Raw genomic sequence first — 20,475 nt, forward strand, 5'->3', positions numbered from 1 at the left:
GAGTTTAACGACTCAGCAGACAGATATAAGCGTTATATTGTGTCGTTTCTCGCCCAAAAGACCATCACAGATGTGTTTGCAAATTTTGCTCAAGAATTGGCCAAGGAACTGAATGGTCAATAACTTGGACTCACCGGGGCCCCACAACAGAGGTGAGTGGATATCAACTCTGGGTTTTGCCTTCTAGAGTGAGAGCAACTGACTTGGCCGTGGAAATTGTAGACTGTCTATGATAAGACGTGGTTGCTGAAACTAGGTGGAGAATAGGATGGATAGGGATTGGTCATGTTTGAGGATTAGTTGAACGTTCTGGTTATTTTTCAACGGCAGCAAATTGTCTTCCCTTGTTAATTAATGCAAATTTCCATCATGCTTTGATCAGATCAGCAGAATGTATTCTGAGATGTTGTGTAGGTGACGGGGTAGCTATCACCCCGAAAGAGGCAGCATAAACACAAAGGATCGGATGATCTTCATCGTAACCTGCAAACCGAAAACATTCGATATAGCTTTGGAAATGCCAACTCGGCTTCCATCATGTCGATCGGGTCATTCATCCATTACGCCACGGTTCAACGGCTCCACGTTTATGTTTCAAAAGGAAACAACAGACCACTCCCTACGCTTCCGACACAGTGGGCGGCAATGTTTGACCACCTAGCCATGAAGGATTAGCTGCCCGATCACCAGAGGGAGAATGGCGTATCAGTAGCTGGCACCCATCACTTGACAGGGGGGTTGGAAGACCTTTGCGGCCCAACCATCAGAGCAGAGACACGGTCAAAAGACGATGAGATGCCCCCCAATTGAGCTGCAGCGCTTTCCTTCCGTTGCTCACTAGACCCCTCCATTCCATTCAATTATCTCCCCTAAGTTCCTTATCATATCATCATGAATGGATACGGCCATAGACCATCGTTACAATGCAACGACTATCGAATAGGCTGGGTCTGCGCTTTACCACTCGAGCTCGCCGCAGCCAAGTCCATGTTGGATATTGAACACGGCGTTCCCTCGGACTTCTACCGGAAGTCGCACTCGGACCACAACAAATACACCTTCGGCCAGATTGGTGGCCATAACATAGTGCTGGTTGTTCTGCCTGCCGGCATCTACGGGGTCACCCAAGCAGCCATTTCTACAAAACTGATGTCATGGACCTTCCCCAACCTACGGTTCGCTCTGATGGTGGGAATCGGAGGTGGAGTACCCAGCAGAACCTATGATATCCGCTTAGGAGATGTGGTGGTCAGCAGGCCAGTGCCAGGACATCCTGGAGTGATGCAGTATGACTTCGGCAAGACGGGACCCGACGGCGAGGTAATTGCTACTGGAGCCCTGAATCGACCGCCGCTGGAAGCCTTGGCAGCCATTGCTGTCATGGAGACAAAAGCTATGATGGAGGAAGGACGTCTATCAGACATCATCTGCGCTGTTTTGAGAAAGCATCCCAAAATGCGGGCGACATTCAATCACCCTGGGGTGGCCCATGATGTTCTGTATCGTGCGGACTATAGCCATATTTCCGATGACCACTGCACAGACTGCAGTCGAGACATGACTATAGATCGACATTCACGGGGAACAATTGAACCAAGCATTCATTATGGACTCATTGGGTCGGGTAACCAAGTGATCAAGAATGGAGCAACCAGGGAGCGCTTGCGAGAGAAGCACGGCATCTTGTGTTTTGAGATGGAAGCAGCGGGGGCCTTGGTGAGTACCACAACCAAGAATTTCTCTGAAAGATGTCCCTGACAGCAAGTAACCAGGAAGCATTCCCCTGTCTTGTTATCCGGGGAGTTTGCGACTATGCAGACTCCCACAAGAATAAATCATGGCAGGGATATGCGGCGCTTACAGCAGCTGCATACACTAAAGATCTTCTGTGTTCAATTGGGGGAGCAGTAATTCCAGCTTGTGAGTATCTCAACTAAGCTTTCGCCTAGTCACTAGTTATAGAAGGTTCTGACGACTGTTTATAGCTCCAGCCTCACCTAGTACTAGCGATGCTTCTGAGGCCACCGAGTACGATACAATGGCCTTTCCACCTCACCGGCGCAATCCAGAACTAAGACGGCCTTCGCAACCCGAGCCTGTGCCGGCTTTGCAACCCAACCCACAACCACGGAGGGGCCACACGGATCCAGAACCTTCCCCTCAAAGAAGACGCGCCTCGAATCCACAGCCCAATCAGCAGCAGATCGACCCCCTACTTCGGGCGGACCTTGGAAGAAGGATCCTCCAGGCAGCCAAAGCCGGAAATATGCCAGTCGCCAAGAAGTTCCTCGATCGAGGAGGGGACCCGAACACAGCTGATGAGAATTGGGATCTCACTGCACTGCATTATACCGCTCGAACGGGTCATAACGGCCTGACCCGATTGCTGGTGAATGTCGGAGCCAATCCCAATGCTCGGGCTAAATATACGAGGAACACCCCTCTATTTGATGCAGCTTACAATGGCCATGCCAAGGTCATCCAATGTTTGTTACAACATGGTGCCGAGATTGAGCTTACTGGGGAGCGTGAGAAAACTGCATTGCATGCAGCTGCTGAGCAAGGACATCTTGCGTGTGTCACAATTCTCATGCAGAATATGGCTAATCCAGACAGCGTCGACGGCAATGGAGACACACCGCTAGACTTGGCAGAGAAAGAAGGGCATTGGGAAATCGTGCAGTATTTACAGCAGGAGTAGTTTGGCTTTGAGACATCCCGCGAGATTGTTCAGTCATGATGCAGCACCAATACATTTGCATAAATTCATACTAGGCACGGAATGATGAAAGCTAGAATTACCAGCAGCCATGTTTCTACCGTCGGGATCAGGTGATTGGGGTCTGCGGTTGTCTTCGTTCCCCAATTTCTGGAATTCCGGACCTCTCTCCTTCTGCTGCGCAATATCATCAACATCATCTACATTCATTACATCTATCATCAGATATCAAGTCTTCGAGGCGTCCATATACTCGCCAAGTAATCTGCACATTCTACTTCCATAACAACACCGCCTTTAATGTCTTCCCTTCCTTCATGTCGCTGATTGCTTGATTATACTGATCAATCGGGTAGGTCGTGATGAGCTCCTCAATCGGATAGTTCCCCTGCGAGTTCTGTTCAATAAGGTAGGGCAGGAACTATGTATCATTAGCAACGCTGACTCTATGGTCTTCGATAGGCAATTCTTACCTTTTCTGCCTGTGAATCACCTTCGCAACATCCTACGTACTGACGACCAAAGACCAACTGTGCGAATATATCCACCTTGGCTGTCTTGCCGGGGGTTGGAGCACCAACGGTGGCCAGCTTGCCTCTTGCCCCAAGTGCTTGGATCGCCTTCTCAACGACGGCCGGCACACCGGTGCAGTCAACAGCATACTGTACACCAAGGGGCGGGCAGATCGTCTGGATATGTTGGATGATGTCGTCATCAGACCCGATGATGGTATGTGTTGCCCCGAGCTTCTTCGCCAACTCAAGCCGTTCCTGATTCAAGTCCACCGCAATGATAGATTTCGCACCGCGCATCTTTCCGGCCATGATAGCACTCATGCCAACCGACCCAGCCCCAAATACTGCTAAACTGGATCCAGGTTGCACATCAAGTGTGTTTATCACAGCTCCAGCCCCAGTCTGGAACCCACAACCCAAGGGTGCAAGCAGATGCAAGGGAGATTCGGGTGCCACCTTCACAACGCACGATACATGGACAACAGCTAAGCTGGCAAATGAACTTTGCCCGAAGAAGTTTCCGCGCAGGGGATCCCCGTTTTCGAAAGATAGGGTAAAGCTACCGTCTGGTCTTTGTTGACCGAAATTGCTCTGCACAAACTGATAGCAATAGGCTGGATGACCGCCGGTGCATTGGTCACAGGCCCCGCAAGATGCATAGCTTAACAACACCTTATCGTTTGCCTGCAGATGTGTGACATTCGCCCCGGTTCTCACGATGGTGCCAGCTCCTAAGTGGGTCTTAGCGAGGTTCCAGAGAAGTAAGCTTCGTTCATCAAACCTTCGTGCCCGAACACGCATGGCGCAGAGGCGGGCAGCTGCCCGTTCATGCAGGAGAGATCTGTATGGCAGATTCCGGTTGCATAGATGTCGACGAGCACTTCGTCGGCCCTTAGTTCACCGAGGTGGACATTCTCCATACTGAGAGGGCCATTGACCTCTCTCATCACTAATGCTGTGGCGGTCGCTGCCATGGTTGCGTTGATTAGATGAGATCAAGAAAGGATAAATGCTCTCATATGCGAAGTTTCGTTTCCATGTTGAAGAGCGAGATAACAAAGGCGTCCGTTCCTATTTAAGTCCCACCCTTGGAATCCTCCCTCACGACCCAAATCAGGGCCGAACAGAAGATTGGCAGCCATGTTGATCGGTCATAGCTCCAATCTGCCGTGATCTGGACCCGAGTTTTGGTCATCCATCCAAAGACAGGCAGCAGCCCCCGGATTTATGAACGCGGGGAGAGCGAAATTAAAGTTTAATAAGCACCCCACTAGTGTCTAGAGTGAGGTCAATTGACCGGCTAATATTGCCCGTCTTTTGTCGCCAATCACGAGTGGATGGTGAATAATCAGTAACTGGCCAGCCTAGACTAATGCCCGGCGGTGTGTTGAATTCAGGTGTGTATCACAGAACTATGTACACACGCAACGATCACATAGAAGCCATTGGTTGGTTCATCACACTGCTGATGTGATGAACCACCGCTCTTCTTCAATGGCTCGTCGATGGCCGTGGCAACCGCAGCTGTGGATCCCGTGGAGAGCCAAGCCTCCGTGACGGCGATCGGTTCGCAGATCGCAAGCGCGGGGTTCACACCAGTCAACCAAAGTTTCGGGCGTAGAGGGAATGTAACTCCCGATCCGATCTGCCGTCGACCGTCTACCAAGCCGAATCCCCATCCGACAGCGGGTTCATTGGAGTTGCGAGCCGCGGGGCCCCGCAAACCCCATCACAATATTTCTCCATTTGTGACTGGAATGCGGGGATGGCACCAATCCTGACAATCAGAAAGTGCCCATTATTCAGTCAACACTAGCCAAGCCAGCATTACTCCGGGATATGCTCTGTCAACGCCGTCACACGCGTCACACATCTCGTATTTGTCATGGAAGGATTCGACATGTCTACTGTAGTGGGGATATTCGAAGGTAAGGCGCTTGGCTGGGGTATAAATACGCAGCTATGGAAGCTGATGGGATTGAAGTATCGAACAAGGATTATATTTTGATGCCCATGTAATTGCCTCTGCTTCATCCTTGTATCTCCGACACCTGCTTGAGCTACTTACTCCGCCAATATGGGCTCCATCAGCAAGATCGACTTCACTGTGCGTTTCTCCTCATCTCCTCACCCTTCATTGAGAACACCACTAACATTTTGCAGACATTCTACAACACAATCAACAATGAACTCACAACCACTCCCACAACCCGCCACAGCCTCAACCCAGCTACGCGCAAGCCCAACCCGCCCGTCCCCATCTCCACTGCATCAGACCTCAACCATGCCGTGACCAGCGCCCGCACCGCTTTCAAAAGCTGGTCCAAGCTCTCCCCATCTGACCGACGTGCCAAGGTCATCGCCTTCGGTGAAGCCATCTCCCTTCACGCGGAGGAATTCGCCGACCTCCTAGTGCAAGAACAAGGCAAAGCACGCTTCCAAGCTACCATCGAAGTGAACATGTCCGGAACATGGTGCAAGCAGATCCCGCAATTAGAACTCAATGACGAGATCCTCCAAGACACTGCTGACCAGCGTGTTATCCAACGCTTCACGCCCATGGGTGTAGTTGCGGGCATTGTACCGTGGAACTTTCCGCTGCTGTTAGCAGTGGGGAAGATCGCCCCGGCAGTGTATACAGGGAATTGTATCATCATCAAGCCGTCACCATTTACTCCATACTGCGCGTTGAAACTTGGGGAGTTGGCGGCGACGATTTTTCCACCCGGTGTGGTGCAGGTGCTGAGTGATGATGGGAACATTGGACCGTTGATGACGACGCACCCGGGGATTAACAAGATTAGTTTCACCGGATCAACGGAAACCGGAAAGCGAATCATGAGAAATTGCGCAGAGACGCTGAAATCCGTCACACTGGAGCTAGGAGGCAACGACCCTGCCATTGTTTGCGAGGACGTGGATATCGACGAGGTTGTACCACAGGTATGTCATCTGCCACAGTGCCAACTACCCTGTAAAGCGATAAAGCCTAACCAACAACCAGATCGCCACCCTAAGTTTCCTCGTCTCGGCCCAAGTCTGCATGATGATCAAACGCCTCTACATCCACGAATCCATCTACGACAAATTCCTCTCCGCCTTTATCAACTTCACCAAGACTCTCAAGACAGGCCATGGCACCGAACCAGACGTCTTCTTCGGCCCGGTGCAAAACGAAATGCAATACGAGAAAGTCAAGGACCTCTTCACCTCCATTCAAACCGAAAACCTGAACCCCGTTCTCGGCGGCACCATCACCGACTCGGAAGGTTACTTTGTCACTCCCACACTTATCGACAATCCCCCCGATGACTCCAGGGTAGTCAAAGAAGAAGCCTTCGGTCCGATCCTCCCGTTAATGAAATGGTCCAACGAAGAAGAAGTTATCGTGCGTGCTAATGATTCTGAATCGGGACTCGGTGCGTCGGTGTGGAGCAAGGATGTGGAGCGGGCGCAGCGGATAGGCGCGCAGTTGGAGTCTGGGTCCGTGTGGATTAATTCGCATTTCCAGGTTGCGCCGAATATTCCTTTCGGAGGGGTGAAGAGTAGTGGGATTGGGCGGGAGTGGGGCATTGAGGGGTTGAAGAGTTATACGCAGTCGCAGATGATGTGGGTGAAGAAGTGAGCTGTTTGAAACGGATGCTTGTCTGCAATGAAGGTATTACTCCTATCTTGGATGAGAGGGGGCCTGATCCTTTGGCGTACTGAGAGGAAGGGTGGGGATATATCATTTTATCAGTTGAAAGAGTATCGAAAAAGAGATCCTCACGAGCCCGGCTCTTGATCTTCATCTTGTCCGTGCGCATTTGGGCTGAAGCACCCTCCCCGGCCCTGAATACTCGAAGACATATAAAAGGAAGAAAGCTGCCTAGTAGACTGCTTCCCATTCACCTAGTCCAGAACCTCTAGCCGTATTTCCCCCATCACATTAGCCTCAAGGCCGATAAGAGCTGACTTTCTTCTCCTATATATCTAGTATAACATTTTTCCAGACGGAATTCCGTCTGCCCTTGATCCCAACCAATGCAGAACAGCAGCAAGGCAATCCTACCTCGCTGGCTAATCCATCAAATTTCGTGCTTCCTCTCCCCTGCACAAATCCCTACAATCCTCCAACTACATTCTCTCTACCATCCTGGAGTTTCCCATTTTCACTTCCTCAGGATGTCAGTAACAATTCATTCAAAGGTAGTCGAACTCGATCACTTGATTCCAAGAGTAGTGGATCATGACCGGGAAGGTAAGCCTGTATTAGTCTCCCCCCGATTATCCTGACGAAGAGCAATTCTCCAGACTAACCGATAAACTCAGACTCGGATGTGGAGAACCTCATCCCTTGGGTCTTCCAACAATCCGACACAGCCGATGAAGGAGACAGCACATTTAGCTGGCCTGACGGGGACACCAACTTCCATCTCTTCTTCAATGAGTTATCTTCCTACCGTGCAGAACTAGAAGCCTATGGTGTGGTCAAACAGGGAGAGAATACCCCTAATGATGATGACAACGGTACAGCCGTCTCAAGTACCATGCAAGCAAGCGAACAATCACCATGCCCCGAAAGAGTTGGCGAATAGCCGGGCGAGAGCGGTTCCGATATTTTATCAATTCGCAGTGCATTTTGTCGAGATTATTGTTGGAGGGGATTTATTTGAGTTTGGATGATGTTCAAGCCTGGAATCTAGATTGCAAGGTGAGGTAAGTCGCGTGACAGATCTTTCTTCTTCATATCAGTCCCTGAAGTTATATTGATCCCTCGTCAGGTTTACTACATCACCCCGTGAGGTAAAGTATACCATCGGCGGAACCCGATATGTGACGCGACTAGAGGGAGCCGCGGTCATCGGACCACGAGATCAGTATCTTCCTATCATTACTTTTACTGGGGTATGTGTGTAGATTCTCACATTCCATTCCCCACGATTAGACCAAGACTGACTGTAACGGTGTGTAGTGGTTCCCAGGCCAAACCTGGGAACAATACCTCATTGAAATACTCAGCGCGATGCTGGGCCAGATGACGCAAAACCTGGACATTCTGAAGACCGGGTTCCAAGATCGAGAAGTGTTCGTGGTTGGGTTCCATGGTCCGTACCTTCATATCGTGCGGGGGTTCTTTCCGAAGGATCTGATTGCGAGGGTCCATGCAGAGGGGTACGCAGGAAATGAGGTTTTCCATTTGGAGTTTACGCGGGGCTATTATTTGTGGTCGAAAGGAGATTGGCTAGATGCGACCCGGGCGTTGACGCGGTTGCTTCGATATCTTCTAGGGGTGCAGAGATAGGGGGATTGGTTTTCTTTGGAAGATACATAATATTTGGGTAATAATCTTGGTGCTAGTGAGAATGGCAGTGCCCTTGTGCCATCCTTTGCCCTGCAGACTTTCTCCACTCATGACTAGACATTTGGTCGGATTACACTCCGGACTCGCTCAATAGTCACCGGATACAACGGACGACAGCGGCCATCGGGCAGAGTCAGAATACCACAATGAGGAGGTCATTCCCAACATTCCATGGAATCTATGCAAAATATGATACCAGATGCTTTTTCAAGTTACAGCCTCCACCTCGGCTACCCACGTCCGCCATTCCGAGTTCAGCCTTTCTTTGTCCATCTATAACGAGCCGTGAACATCCCGGCGCCATCGCGGTACTTTCTTTCTTTCTTTCTTTCTTTCTTTCTTTCTTTCTTTCTTTCTTTTGTTTTCGGCTGGCTGGGCATGTTGCTGGTGCATACATCCTCTCGTCTGCTTGCTATGGCAAGCTGAAGATGTGTGGATCCTCCCCCCGGGTCTTGTGGGAAATATCACATTCTTGATTCTGTATGGAGAAAGTATGTAACGGTTTGATCCAGTTCAGAAGACAAAGAAAAGCAGCACCGCCTTACCGGCTGGATGCTCAGCTTCTCAGCCTCGTGCACGATCTGTTCCACGCTGACAGCCCCGCTAGCTCAGGATCGACACAAACGCATAAGCACTATCTCTCCTCGCCACCAATCAGGAAGCAATTAATCTAACCCGCAACAGTGGCCCCTGGGAAGTGGGCACAAAGCACCCTCCCAGACAAAGAACCGCGATGAAACCAAGTAGGCTTTTGGGCGATGAATCTCAACCGAACGGTCCAATAAGACGGGAACACAGCAGACAAGCTTCCGCGCGGCCCTCTCCTCAGGACATTTATTGCGCTCCATCCGCCCATCGTTCGGTTTTCTGTTCATTCATCGTAATGGCAGTCAGCATCTCTATCTACACGGCTGTGGTCACAGCAGTACTGGTAGGATACGCATCCATTTCTCTCTGACCCACCCCCCACTAACGGCCCCAGCTCCCCATCCTCTTCGCCATCCACCGGCTCTACTTCCACCCGCTATCGCGCTACAATGGTCCACGGCTCTGGGCCCTGACCCGCCTCCCGTACATGCTCGCCTTCCGGTCCGGCCAATTAGCCCACAAAATCAAATCCTTCCACGAGATTTACGGCGACACCGTCCGCGTCGCCCCCAATGAAGTCTCCTTCATCGACCCCACCGCCATCAAGGATATCTACAACCGTCAACCCAACCCACACTACAAATCCCTCCCCAAGGACCCCGTCCGCCAACCACCCCCGCGACCCGGCCAACCCATCAACATCCTCGAAGCCAACGATACAGACCATACGCGACTCCGGAAAGCCTACGCCGCCTCCTTCAGCACCCAGGCGCTAACCGCCCAGGAACCACTCGTCACCACGTACGTCCACAAAATGATCGCCCAGATCAAGGCCCGGACGACAACAACGACCAACGGAGCGGTCATCGACCTCCAGGATTGGATCAGCTACTGCACATTCGACATCATGTGCTCGCTCAGTCTGGGAGCGGACTTTGGGTGTCTGGACCAAGATCGGTACCATGAATGGGTGGGGATGCTCGTACACTCCCTGAAAGGCAGAGTACAACTCGCCTCGTGTCGTTTCTACCCTTGGCTGTTCAACTATCTGGTCCAGAGATTGCCTGAAACCGCTCAGCGGATGGCGGCCCAGCACCAGGCTACCACGAAGGAAAAGGTGCAACAGCGTCTGCGGACCGAGGTCGATCGACCGGATTTTCTCTCGCATTTGCAGAGGTCGAAACATGAGCTGTCCGACGGGGAAATGGAAGTTAATGCGGCTACGTTGATCTTTGCCGGGAGTCATACCCTGCAGACGGCCATCACGGGGATTGTGTTCCATCTGCTGCAACATCCTGATGCGCTAGCCCGGGTGACGGGTGAGGTCCGGAGTAGCTTTGCCACAGCCGAGGAGATCGATTCGAGGAAGTTGTCAAGATTACCTGTGCTAGAAGCAGCCATCAAGGAAGGCATCCGACTCACCTCCCCCGTCCCATTGGGCCTCACTCGACTCGTCCCCGCCGGAGGCCACACCATCTGCGGCGACTTCTTCCCTGAAGGCGTAAGCTCCCCCCTTTCTCCCTCCCTCCCTCCCTCCTTACTTACTTCCCTCCCCGTCCACCCCACCCACACTCCCCAACTAACCCCCCCAGACCATCGTCTCCTACATGCAATGGGCCGCCAACATCTCCCCCCGAAACTACACCCACCCCACCGAATTCCACTTAGACCGATGGCTCCACCCCACCGAAGCTCCCTTCGCCCACGACCACCGAACCGCCACACAACCCTTCCTGCAGGGTCCCCGAGACTGTATCGGACAGAATCTCGCTCGGATGGAAATCTCTCTTATCTTGGGCCATCTGCTCTATCATTTTGATTTGGACGTGCCGCGGGGGGTTGAGAGTCTGGGGAAGTGGGACGATCAGGAGACGTATGCGGTTTGGTTGAAGGCGCCGTTGTCGGTGAAGGTGGTGGTGAGGTAAGGTTGTTGGTGCCTGTGGGGTGGATAGTATGTTGAGACTTGTGGTGTGGGGGGTGGGTAGAGCGGTTTCTGGGTTTGGGTATAGATTTGGGGGGTTGAATGAAGATAATAGAGATGTGTGATACTACAGTTTAGAAAGACTCAATATATAAAACAGCATACATACATAGATAAACAAGACCACCAGAGCAGCATCTACTCACATCATCGGATCAATTGAAGTCTCCAGTGCGGGGTATGATAAGCAAAGCGGGGAAGCACGAGCGGGAATGATGAAATCTCGATGTCGGCTGGACTGGCCTAGAACCCTAAACTTTTCAGAACTGTGACACTGCCCTAGCCCTGTGGGACGTTGGTGGGGTTGGCTTTGGCTTGAGGTACTTATCACACGTCTTTCCAGTCATCAGAACACGTTCAGATTTAGTGTCATTACTTGACAACCTGGGGAATTCCATCGGGAGAGTCTGAACCATGTTCTGAAATACGGCACGGTTCGTCGATGGTAGAGAGTGGATCCAGGAACATGTCCATCAGTCTCAATGACAGCGCCGAGATTGCGAGTCCAGCCGGAAAGTAAAAGCTTACTGTGCCTTGCGCTTGTCCGTCATGCCGATTAGCTGGGACAGAAGGCCGGGAGGTGGGGTGTTGGTTTATTGGTGGCGCTGTACACAGTGGTCTCGGCCAGGAGGGTCATGGTTGTTTGTCATGGTGATGGTTGAATATTGAAGATGCTGGTGGTACGGGGCTGTTCTGGCGCTAGCAGCCACTGTCATCGAACGGGTGACCTAGTTCGATGCAACGCAGCGGGCTCGTATGACTTCATCGGCCGGAAAGACAATCAGGTCAAAATCCGGGGCCAGCAAATCGAGCTGGAGGCCGTGGAGCTCCTGTTGCTGGAAACCGGCCTCGTCCGCGCCGCCACCGTGCTCAAGGTGCAACCGGAGGATGCCATCCTTCCGGCCCTTCCTGCTGGCCTGCGTGATCCCCTCTGCGACGACAGTTGATGCCAATGCAATCATCAGGGAGTTCATCCGGCGCACGCCACATATGGTGCCGCGGATCGAGTTGCTTGACGAGTTTCCTCTACGTCTCACTGGCAAGGTCGATCGCGAACTACTGGAACAGCAATACGTCGACAAGATGCGGACGGCGAGCCGCAGCCTCTTATTGACTGGCAAGAAGGGCCCTCGCGGCCAGTCTTTCCCTGCCCTGTTAGAGGGTCACTTGTCTGATCCGGGCCAAGGATGCAGTGACGGGTATGGCTCGGCTGCGACAAAATCTCGCCAAGTATCGAATTTATCTGGAGCCAGGCATGGAGGAGAAAATACTCATCGTGCCGGGAGATTTTGGGCAGCCCAATCTTGGGCTGGATCAGCACATGTACAAGCTCCTGGCAGCCTCGTCGAGTGTGGTCTTCCCCCTAGGTGCCCAAGTCAACTATGTGCAGCCGTACTCCAGTCATCGCGCAGCCAATGTGCACAGCACGCTCCGGATGATCGAGTTTGCCAATTCACAGCGACCCAAGATGCTCCATTACTGCTCCAGCATCGCCGCCTACGGCCCGTCGGGTTTCGTGCTGGGGGTGCGGGCGATTGCAGAGGATGCACGCCCTGGAATATGACATGGGATACGCGCAGAGCCAGATGGTGGCTGAGACGGTGGTCTGGAATGCCATTGACAATGGGCTCCCCGTAGCAATCTACCGGTCCGGATTTGTCCTGGGGCATACGCAGAGCGGGATTGGCAAGCCAGACGACTTTGTCGGACGACTCTTCAAGAGCTGTTTCGAGACGGGTTGCTATCCTATCCTTCCCGCCCAGCGCAAGGAGTTCATCCCGGTCGATTTTGTTGTGGGCGCTTTGCTGCATATTGCCACCTCTCCGGCAAGGCTCCGGAAGGCCTACAACCTCATTCAGCCTCGACACGAGGCAGCTATCGATATGGTCACAACCTTCAAACTGCTCAACGGCTTGTCACCCACCCCGATGCAGGGAATGCCATATGCTGACTGGGTTCAACGCTTGTTGCTGGAGCTGCGCGGCCCTTTGCACCCCTTGATCCCCATGCTACAGGAGACGGTCCTCGGGGAGATGACACGGTGGGAGATCCAGGAGCACATGGCAATTTACGGCACAGAGAATATGCGGCAGGCGCTTTCCGATGCTCCGGAACTATTGCGCTGTGAGCCCATGTCGGCGCTGTTCGAGCGATATGTCGCCCAGTGGATGCCGTCCCGGTTGTCACGAAAATGATCATCGATTTCCCTACGGGTAGGAATCTTCCATGATGTTCCTAATTGTTCTGCATTGGCAGAGTTAGGGTCTTCTCTTGGTCTCCGATTTAGCTGTTGCATAGATGCATGGCAAGCAGATGCTTGATGGGCTGCTTGTCTACAGAGGAAGGTGTATCCATACTAGGATGCGGCATTGTCCCCGTTGATAACTTTCTGCGCCCATGCAACCTCTGGCCCAGACTCTGGTCCCAGCCGATCCAGGGCAAGGTGAACCAAGAATGTGCCCCAACCATCCATCCACCAATTTTCCATCATCATGTCTAGTGCAACACCATAATGAGCGAGTACCACGAGAGCACTGGCATTATCTTCCAGCAAAAGATCCAAATATTTCAAGTCTACCACAGCAGGCCATCTCATAATAGTTGAGGCGGGGTTCTGAACAGTGGTGGACAGTTGCAACAAGTCGAGCAGCTTCTGACTGGCAATTGCAACCACTGAGTTGGTGCTATCATCTGCCTCGGCAGATCGTGCCTGATCATATATTTTCTGTATCCGAGCATGTAGTTCCCCGACGTGCGTGGTCTTCGACGTTTGACGCGGCTGCCGACCGACTTGTAGTAGATCCCTCATGCCTCCTGCTTTAATCCACGGGCGAGCCTGCGCCACGATAGAGGCCACTCCCCGAACCAGTTTAAAGACTTCGAGAACATCCGAGACACTGTGGGCTCTCGGAGTGACCTTTGGGCCATGCGCAGCAAACGAGAACATGGCGACAAAGCAGGCAAATGCAAATAGAGCATGGCAGTTTCCCGGTGTCACATTGTTCAGCAGAGGGGTACATAAAGAGAGCGAGATGTTGTTGTGAGTCATGGCGGCCTCGGTATATCGAGGCCGTCGCTCGACGGGACCATGGTGACTGAGGTGGAGAGCTGATAAAGCCAATAGACTGTGCATCAGAAACGGATGTGAAAGAGCCTCCTGCGGAACAAACTCCCGCAGTACTTTTTCGGTCGATCTTTCGTGGACCAGTGTCTGCACGGTCGTCACATGCCAGTGGTTCAAGAGCTCCAAGTCGAGCAGTTGGAGCCGGGAGCTTTCTGTACTTATGGCCGATGTCCCAGTCCTATGATGTGCTGACGTTAGTGTGGCATGGCTGGTGAAAGAGCAATTGAGCTGCTTCTTCTGACAGGAGCTGCACATAGGCCGAGCCTCGTTGCATTTGATTCTGCGCTGCTTGCACTGGGCGCAGCCATGGTGGGATTTAGCATGACTGCGTCGTAATGGCATATCTTATATCCACTATCACTTGACCCGAAGACCCACGGACAACATCCGCGTAGTCGAATCGTGGAAATGTGCGCTGTTAGAGGCGAGGAATCCCGGTGAAAATCGATCCAGCAAATTAGTGCCTGTCCCCTGAGGCACCCATAGACATCCACGGGAAGATCTTCGTAAACTATTCCTCTTTAGGCATAGTTCTCGAGAGCCCGGAGATTGGTTCTATTCTTATGCTTCGCTTGTCCACTTCAACTACGTGATTTCAAGGCATAACTCTTCCCGGAAAACGACCTGGCTTTCGCACTCATCCACAATGGCGCTCTTCTTTCTCAAAAAGGCATGGTTATTTCCAGCCGAGTCCAGAGCCATATGTCTACTTAAGTCTCACTTATCTTGCGTCCTAGCCTTCTCCGCGCTGGAGAAGTCGCTTACAGCCTTTGCCAGAGGGGAGTAGCACGCAGAACAAGCAAGAGAGGGATAGAGAACAGCAGCCATGATGGAACTCACCGCTCGCTCAGGCTTTGAATACTACTATTACTATCCCTCCCTCGCGGCAGCAGTGATATTCATCATCTGTTTTCTGCTCACCACACTCTTGCACACATTCCAGCTCATTCGGACCAAAACATGGTTCTTCATCCCATTTCTTATTGGGGGATACTGTAAGTTGAGACTATCATGCTTAGGATTCTCTACATGTTTCTCATTCCCTGTAGTTGAATGGATAGGCTACTGCGCCCGCGCCGTATCATCGAATCAATCCCCTAACTGGACTCTGGGTCCATTCCTCGTCCAATCTCTACTACCCCTCGTTGCACCGGCTCTATTTGCTGCCAGTATCTACATGGAGCTGGGGAGGTTGATTGTTGTGCTGCATGCTGAGAAGCATAGCCTCATCCGGGTGAAGTGGCTAACCAAAATCTTCGTCACTGGTGACGTATTGTCATTCCTTCTTCAAGCTGGAGGTAAGGACAATTGCACCCACAAACAGTGCTGTCAACACCTACTCATCACTTGTCAATAGGAGCCGGTCTTATGGGTAGTCACTCTCAAAGTGGTGCCACGAACGGTTCACATATCATTGTTGTCGGTCTCGTCGTTCAGATCCTTTTCTTCGGTTTCTTTATCATATCGACGGCCATTTTCCACCATCGCATGGAGCAAAGTCCGACATCATATTCTTTCAATATAAATTGGAGGAAGCTTATTTGGGTGCTGTACTCGGCCAGTGTGCTCATTCTTGTGCGGTCCATATATCGTCTTATCGAGTATATTCAGGGGTTCGGAGGATATTTGCTTTCCCACGAAGCATACCTCTATGTTTTTGATGCGCTCCTCATGTTTGCAGTCATGCTGCTATTTCATGTTGTCCACCCGAGCGAGCTCAATGCTTGGTTGAAGTCAGGCGGCCTGGTCAGCAAAGGATTTCGCTTTGAAAGGTTACAGGGTGGAATGAGTGACCTCACGGATATATGATGGGTTGGAAGTTTCTAAAGCAGTATTTATTCTATTGAAAGAGAACACAATATCCGGCAGTCACTGGGCATCAAGTGACACCAACTGTACATAATAGTCAAACCAAGCAAACCCACTTTCAATCAGCTGACTCGAACAACTCGAAAGCACTTCCTGCCGGGTTAATTCTCTTCACCCTTGCAACAAGCACCCCTCCTGCTTGAACATACCAGACTGTCCTTGCTGGCTGAGTACCCTGTCCTCGAATCCTGTTTCTGTTTTTGGGAACCTTTTGCTAATTAATCGTGCGTTCTGATCTAGTGCCTTGATGACATCCCGAATGTCGTTATCTGTGGTTTGTGGGTTGATGGTACATATTCGAAGGCACACTGCCCCGTGAATGCATGTGGTAAACACAACTCCAATGTTCTGAGCAGCCAGTTCCTTCGATACCAGACCGTTGATCCTATCGACATCGTCTGCAATCATACCCTTTGGATTAAACCGAAAGTCAAGGACTGCCAGGGTATTGGGTGAGACAATTTCCCAGTCCGCTAATTCCCTCAATTCACTCTCAGCAAGGCCAGCAAGCTCGAATCCGCGCGAGATCATCCGATCAACCGTGTCCGTTCCGAGAACCTGCAGAGAAAACCAGAGCCTCATGTGGCGAGCAGGCCGGAACAATTCTATCCCATAATTAAAAGGGTTTTTAGTTTCATCCTCTTCGAGGTCGCGCAAAAAGTGCGCCCCCACCGCGAAGCTCTTGGTTGGGTGGGATCTCTCCCTGGACATGACAACACTACATCCGAGGGTTTGGAACAGCCATTTGTGTGGGTCCCAGGCGATGCTGTCAGCGCGACCCATTCCTTGCAGGAGTGCCCTATGGGATTCACAGAACGCAACTGAGCCTCCGTAGGCGGCATTGACGTGGATCCACATCTTGTACTCCTTTGCTATGTCGGCGATTGTATCCAAAGGATCGATACTTCCGGTATTGGTGTGGTCCCACAGGTTGCGACGACCACATAGGGCTTCAGGCCATCTTTGATATCTTGAACTATGGCACTGCGAAGATGATCCGGATCCATCTGAAACTTCGCATTGCAAGGCACAGTCCGTATCTGACGCTCAAGAAGTCCGGTAACACGAAGTGTCTTTGCAACACAAAAGTGGGTCTCCTCTGACAAATATGCCACGGCTTTGGTGCGCATGTCCTCTTCCACGAGCTGGTCCCGAGCGACGGTCAATGCGGTTAGACAGGCAATGGAAGCGCCAGAGACAAACTGCCCTCCAGCTGAGAGAGGCATACCGAACCTCTCGGCCACCCAGCGTATGATGGAGTCTTCAATGGCACTAATACCGGCTCCCGACTCGAAACTCCCTGCGTAGTTGTTGAATGCGGTAGTAAGAGCATCGCCGAGCTATGATAGTGGCGAGGCTGGTGATGGCACAAACGAGAAAAACCTCGGGTTGCCAGTACTGAATCGAAAAGACAGGATTTCCTCGGTGTCTCTAACGACATTTTCCAATGACCTCCCTTTTTCTGGCGGGGAAGACTCTGACAGGTCGGCCACCTGCTTTCTTGTTGGGCGCTTGATCAGGTCCCCTTGCTCACAGAAAAGTTTGTGCTCTTCGACAATACCTGGGAGCTCTCGGAATACATCCCACACAATCTTTTCCATAACGAGGTGGCAATGAGAATATGCGTTATACAACCACGATTTAATAGTCGCTGTGGTGTGTGAGGTAAGAAGTCGAACAGTTGCAGCGAACGCAATTCTCAAAATCAGCGGGAGACAGGCATTCCTCCGTCACATTTATAGTGCAATGTATTTTCAAGGGTACATCATTCATCAAATTGAAAAACTGGCGCCAATAACTGCACCTAGAAATCAATTCGAATCCACCGGTACGTCACAGCCACAGCCTGCTCAACTCTGGACAACGGGGAGTTGCCAGGCTTTTACAAGGTCACTGCATCCCTCGCACTGGGCTTGCCACACTAACCTAATTTGCCTGTGGCTGTTGGTTCCAGCATATGGAATGATGGTGGTTAAGGTTCAGCGGCGCAGCTTTCTTGATTCAGATACCAAGATCCGGTCTACTAATAACGTCATGATTGGGATCAAGCTTGATCCAGCTACCGGTGTGGGATGTCAGGAATCAGGAAACTACTTTGAATTTCAAACGCTGGTTGCAAACCAGACTCCTGTCGACCGGGGCTTGAGCCGCCCTCATGCTTGAATAGTACTAAATCCGCTCTCCATTCCTCGGGCATCAACAACTTTGCCATTTTGTCTATTCCCTGGGCAAGCTCTATATCTCCAGTACTCGGAGCAACTGCCTGAGTCTTACAAGCTGACTTGAAGTCTCCTCATGATCCGCGGCTGTTCTACAGCTTATCTGGATTGGCTGGTTTCTGGGTCTTCTGGTGTGTTCTGGTGGAAGTATGCACCCTGGAGGTTTCCTCACATGGGGATGCTAATTTGAAATTCTTGGTCCTTATTGGGGAGCTCTCGTGACAGCGGCGTTGCGTGTTGCTTTGGTTCGATAAAATTCATGCCATAATGGTTCCATCGGTTGACCCGCACCCGTCAGGATATATATATCGTAACCCACCAGATCCAACGGTAAGTACTTAACAGCGTGCAATACTAATTGACGAAACCAAGAGAGCGGGAAGGTTATTATTGACGCAGTGGCATCAATCAATCTAATAATGAAGCGCTACTTAAGGAATTAAAGATAAATTCACATCGTGCGACAAGGTCAAGTTGAGCAATTTGATGGAGTTGGAAGCGTATAGGTCTAGGACTATATAACAAAATTGGGAAACAATCCTTCATTAAGAGCTGATAGCTCAATGGCATCATTGGTCTAGTGGTAGAATTCATCGTTGCCATCGATGAGGCCCGTGTTCGATTCACGGATGATGCACAGCAATTTCTTTTTGTTTTTCTGGACTGCTTCGGCTGGGCAACACGGGCGGAATCATCATACGCACTTTACCCTGCGCCTTCCTTTTCTTTTTGTTCACAGGAATCTAAACTTGGAGATCCTAACGACATGCGAGGTATCCAGAACACGCTTCGGATCGCACTGCTTTATATTCGCAACTGTGTACGGAGTTGTCGAAGCCTGGCACCATATCTGACCTGACCGACCGCACCTACTCGACCTGGCCTGACCTGGGTTTGCTGGGCCCGACCGCAGGACAGGACGCAGCTCACCAGGCCTACGCTAAATTCTCCTTGAGCTCAGGTCCATCCAACCAGGTCCTGGCTCCACCCTGACCTGACCTGACCTGACTCGATGACCCGTGCGTCTGGGTTGAACCGGTTGACCATCAAGGGTCAAGTGACCCGTTATCTGGTTCACGTGATGCCAAGCGCACTGCTGAGCAGAACGAGTCAAGCGACCCACACAAAGTTACTGTACTTACATTGTGTATTACGCTGTTTTGGTAACATAGTAACATATTACTCTACCTCCTAATCATCGAATCCTGAGACAAATATACAGAGTGTGCAGTACAAGCCCTCTGTAAGACTTTGAAATAGCTGATCTGACTCGTAATATATTACGCTGTATGGTAATCCCAGGAGTTGCACCCTCAGCAGTTTCGAGTCATTGGAGCTTAAAAACGTTTCTAGCCGACCTGTCTGCAACCGTGTTGAACCCCTGGGCCCGGGCCGTGTCAGTTCTGCTAGATGACCCGCAATCAGATTCTCAGCGAGCTTTTACGTATATTACCCGTCTGATTGGGGATATGGCGACGGTATATCTTCTCCAATAAATTCGCAGCTCCCTAATACGGAATACGATAGAAGAAGCGACTGGTATCATTACAGTCACTGGATCTATTTCACGGAGTAATTCTACCACATTGTACCGGGACGGGCCGTCAACAGGGGATTAACTGTTACCGAGTCATTGTTCTCCTGCATAGCATGCAGTATGCAATAGATCCTCGCATTAAGCGTTATTAGACACGGAATTGGGACTTTTATGGACCGCAATGCATACTAGTAGCCTTTGCATGTCGCCGTGGAGAGGTAATCGCCGTCAACATGCCGTGCTTATCCCCAAGGAATGTGGGACGAGAGTGTGCGTCATCACCATCATCGTCAACGATCATTGATCCTATCGATCATGATGGTACAGCATTGGATATAATCCGGAACTGCAGATCACCAGGTCAAAGAATGGTCAGAGAAGATCAAAACCTCGTAGGAAGGCTCACGGCCATAGTAGCGCCCTTTCCGCTCCTTTTTATTCTCTCTTTTCGTCGTCAGAGGTCCTAGCCTCCTGATGTCTGGAGTCTGTCGTCGAATGAAGATCCCGAGGTAAGATTAGCTGCGTAATGGAAAAAAACAAGCCTCTGTCTTCGATTATGGTGCCTTTTGTTGTGATGAT

The 20,475-nt window shown here is 51.2% G+C and overlaps 8 protein-coding genes and 1 non-coding gene across 9 annotated transcripts; 6 read left to right on the forward strand and 3 right to left on the reverse strand.

Annotated features, from left to right (window-relative positions):
* Window positions 1-2,762: 2,762 nt before the first annotated feature.
* BO80DRAFT_484989 (NAD(P)-dependent alcohol dehydrogenase) lies at window positions 2,763-4,208 on the reverse strand (the record flags this gene model as incomplete). The annotated part of the gene is made up of 3 exons (XM_025723477.1): window positions 2,763-3,140; window positions 3,193-3,965; window positions 4,016-4,208. The coding sequence occupies 3 exons, from the start codon at window positions 4,206-4,208 to the stop codon at window positions 2,994-2,996; spliced, it is 1,113 nt and encodes a 370-aa protein (XP_025578770.1). The 3' UTR covers window positions 2,763-2,993.
* Window positions 4,209-5,311: 1,103 nt separating this feature from the next.
* BO80DRAFT_432126 (aldehyde dehydrogenase family protein) lies at window positions 5,312-6,859 on the forward strand (the record flags this gene model as incomplete). The annotated part of the gene is made up of 3 exons (XM_025720779.1): window positions 5,312-5,341; window positions 5,398-6,177; window positions 6,239-6,859. The coding sequence occupies 3 exons, from the start codon at window positions 5,312-5,314 to the stop codon at window positions 6,857-6,859; spliced, it is 1,431 nt and encodes a 476-aa protein (XP_025578771.1).
* A 539-nt stretch (window positions 6,860-7,398) lies between these two features.
* Window positions 7,399-8,518, forward strand: BO80DRAFT_452535 (uncharacterized protein; the record flags this gene model as incomplete). The annotated part of the gene is made up of 5 exons (XM_025721955.1): window positions 7,399-7,474; window positions 7,546-7,703; window positions 7,760-7,932; window positions 7,998-8,121; window positions 8,189-8,518. The coding sequence occupies 5 exons, from the start codon at window positions 7,399-7,401 to the stop codon at window positions 8,516-8,518; spliced, it is 861 nt and encodes a 286-aa protein (XP_025578772.1).
* A 943-nt stretch (window positions 8,519-9,461) lies between these two features.
* Window positions 9,462-11,125, forward strand: BO80DRAFT_491180 (cytochrome P450; the record flags this gene model as incomplete). The annotated part of the gene is made up of 3 exons (XM_025723683.1): window positions 9,462-9,509; window positions 9,561-10,667; window positions 10,759-11,125. 3 exons carry the CDS (start codon window positions 9,462-9,464, stop codon window positions 11,089-11,091), a joined length of 1,488 nt encoding a protein of 495 aa, XP_025578773.1. The 3' UTR covers window positions 11,092-11,125.
* A 1,223-nt stretch (window positions 11,126-12,348) lies between these two features.
* On the forward strand, window positions 12,349-13,342 carry BO80DRAFT_441913 (uncharacterized protein; the record flags this gene model as incomplete). The annotated part of the gene is made up of 2 exons (XM_025721232.1): window positions 12,349-12,672; window positions 12,728-13,342. 2 exons carry the CDS (start codon window positions 12,349-12,351, stop codon window positions 13,340-13,342), a joined length of 939 nt encoding a protein of 312 aa, XP_025578774.1.
* A 170-nt stretch (window positions 13,343-13,512) lies between these two features.
* On the reverse strand, window positions 13,513-14,613 carry BO80DRAFT_374874 (Zn(II)2Cys6 transcription factor domain-containing protein; the record flags this gene model as incomplete). The annotated part of the gene is made up of 2 exons (XM_025716613.1): window positions 13,513-14,419; window positions 14,465-14,613. Coding segments are annotated over 2 exons (1,056 nt in total), but the record flags the coding sequence as incomplete, so codon positions are not given.
* A 281-nt stretch (window positions 14,614-14,894) lies between these two features.
* BO80DRAFT_484999 (RTA1 domain-containing protein) lies at window positions 14,895-16,080 on the forward strand (the record flags this gene model as incomplete). Its single annotated transcript, XM_025723478.1, has 3 exons — window positions 14,895-15,266; window positions 15,321-15,569; window positions 15,629-16,080. The coding sequence occupies exons 1-3, from the start codon at window positions 15,098-15,100 to the stop codon at window positions 16,078-16,080; spliced, it is 870 nt and encodes a 289-aa protein (XP_025578776.1). The 5' UTR covers window positions 14,895-15,097.
* Window positions 16,081-16,140: 60 nt separating this feature from the next.
* On the reverse strand, window positions 16,141-17,741 carry BO80DRAFT_452539 (pyridoxal phosphate-dependent decarboxylase family protein; the record flags this gene model as incomplete). Its single annotated transcript, XM_025721956.1, has 4 exons — window positions 16,141-16,164; window positions 16,315-17,012; window positions 17,069-17,480; window positions 17,511-17,741. The coding sequence occupies 4 exons, from the start codon at window positions 17,739-17,741 to the stop codon at window positions 16,141-16,143; spliced, it is 1,365 nt and encodes a 454-aa protein (XP_025578777.1).
* Window positions 17,742-18,925: 1,184 nt separating this feature from the next.
* On the forward strand, window positions 18,926-18,996 carry BO80DRAFT_t61. Its single transcript has one exon. It is a non-coding gene; the product is annotated as a tRNA-Gly (tRNA).
* The last annotated feature ends 1,479 nt before the right edge of the window (window positions 18,997-20,475 follow it).

Source organism: Aspergillus ibericus (genome assembly GCF_003184845.1).
Source record: "Aspergillus ibericus CBS 121593 unplaced genomic scaffold BO80scaffold_6, whole genome shotgun sequence".
NCBI lineage: Eukaryota > Fungi > Ascomycota > Eurotiomycetes > Eurotiales > Aspergillaceae > Aspergillus > Aspergillus ibericus.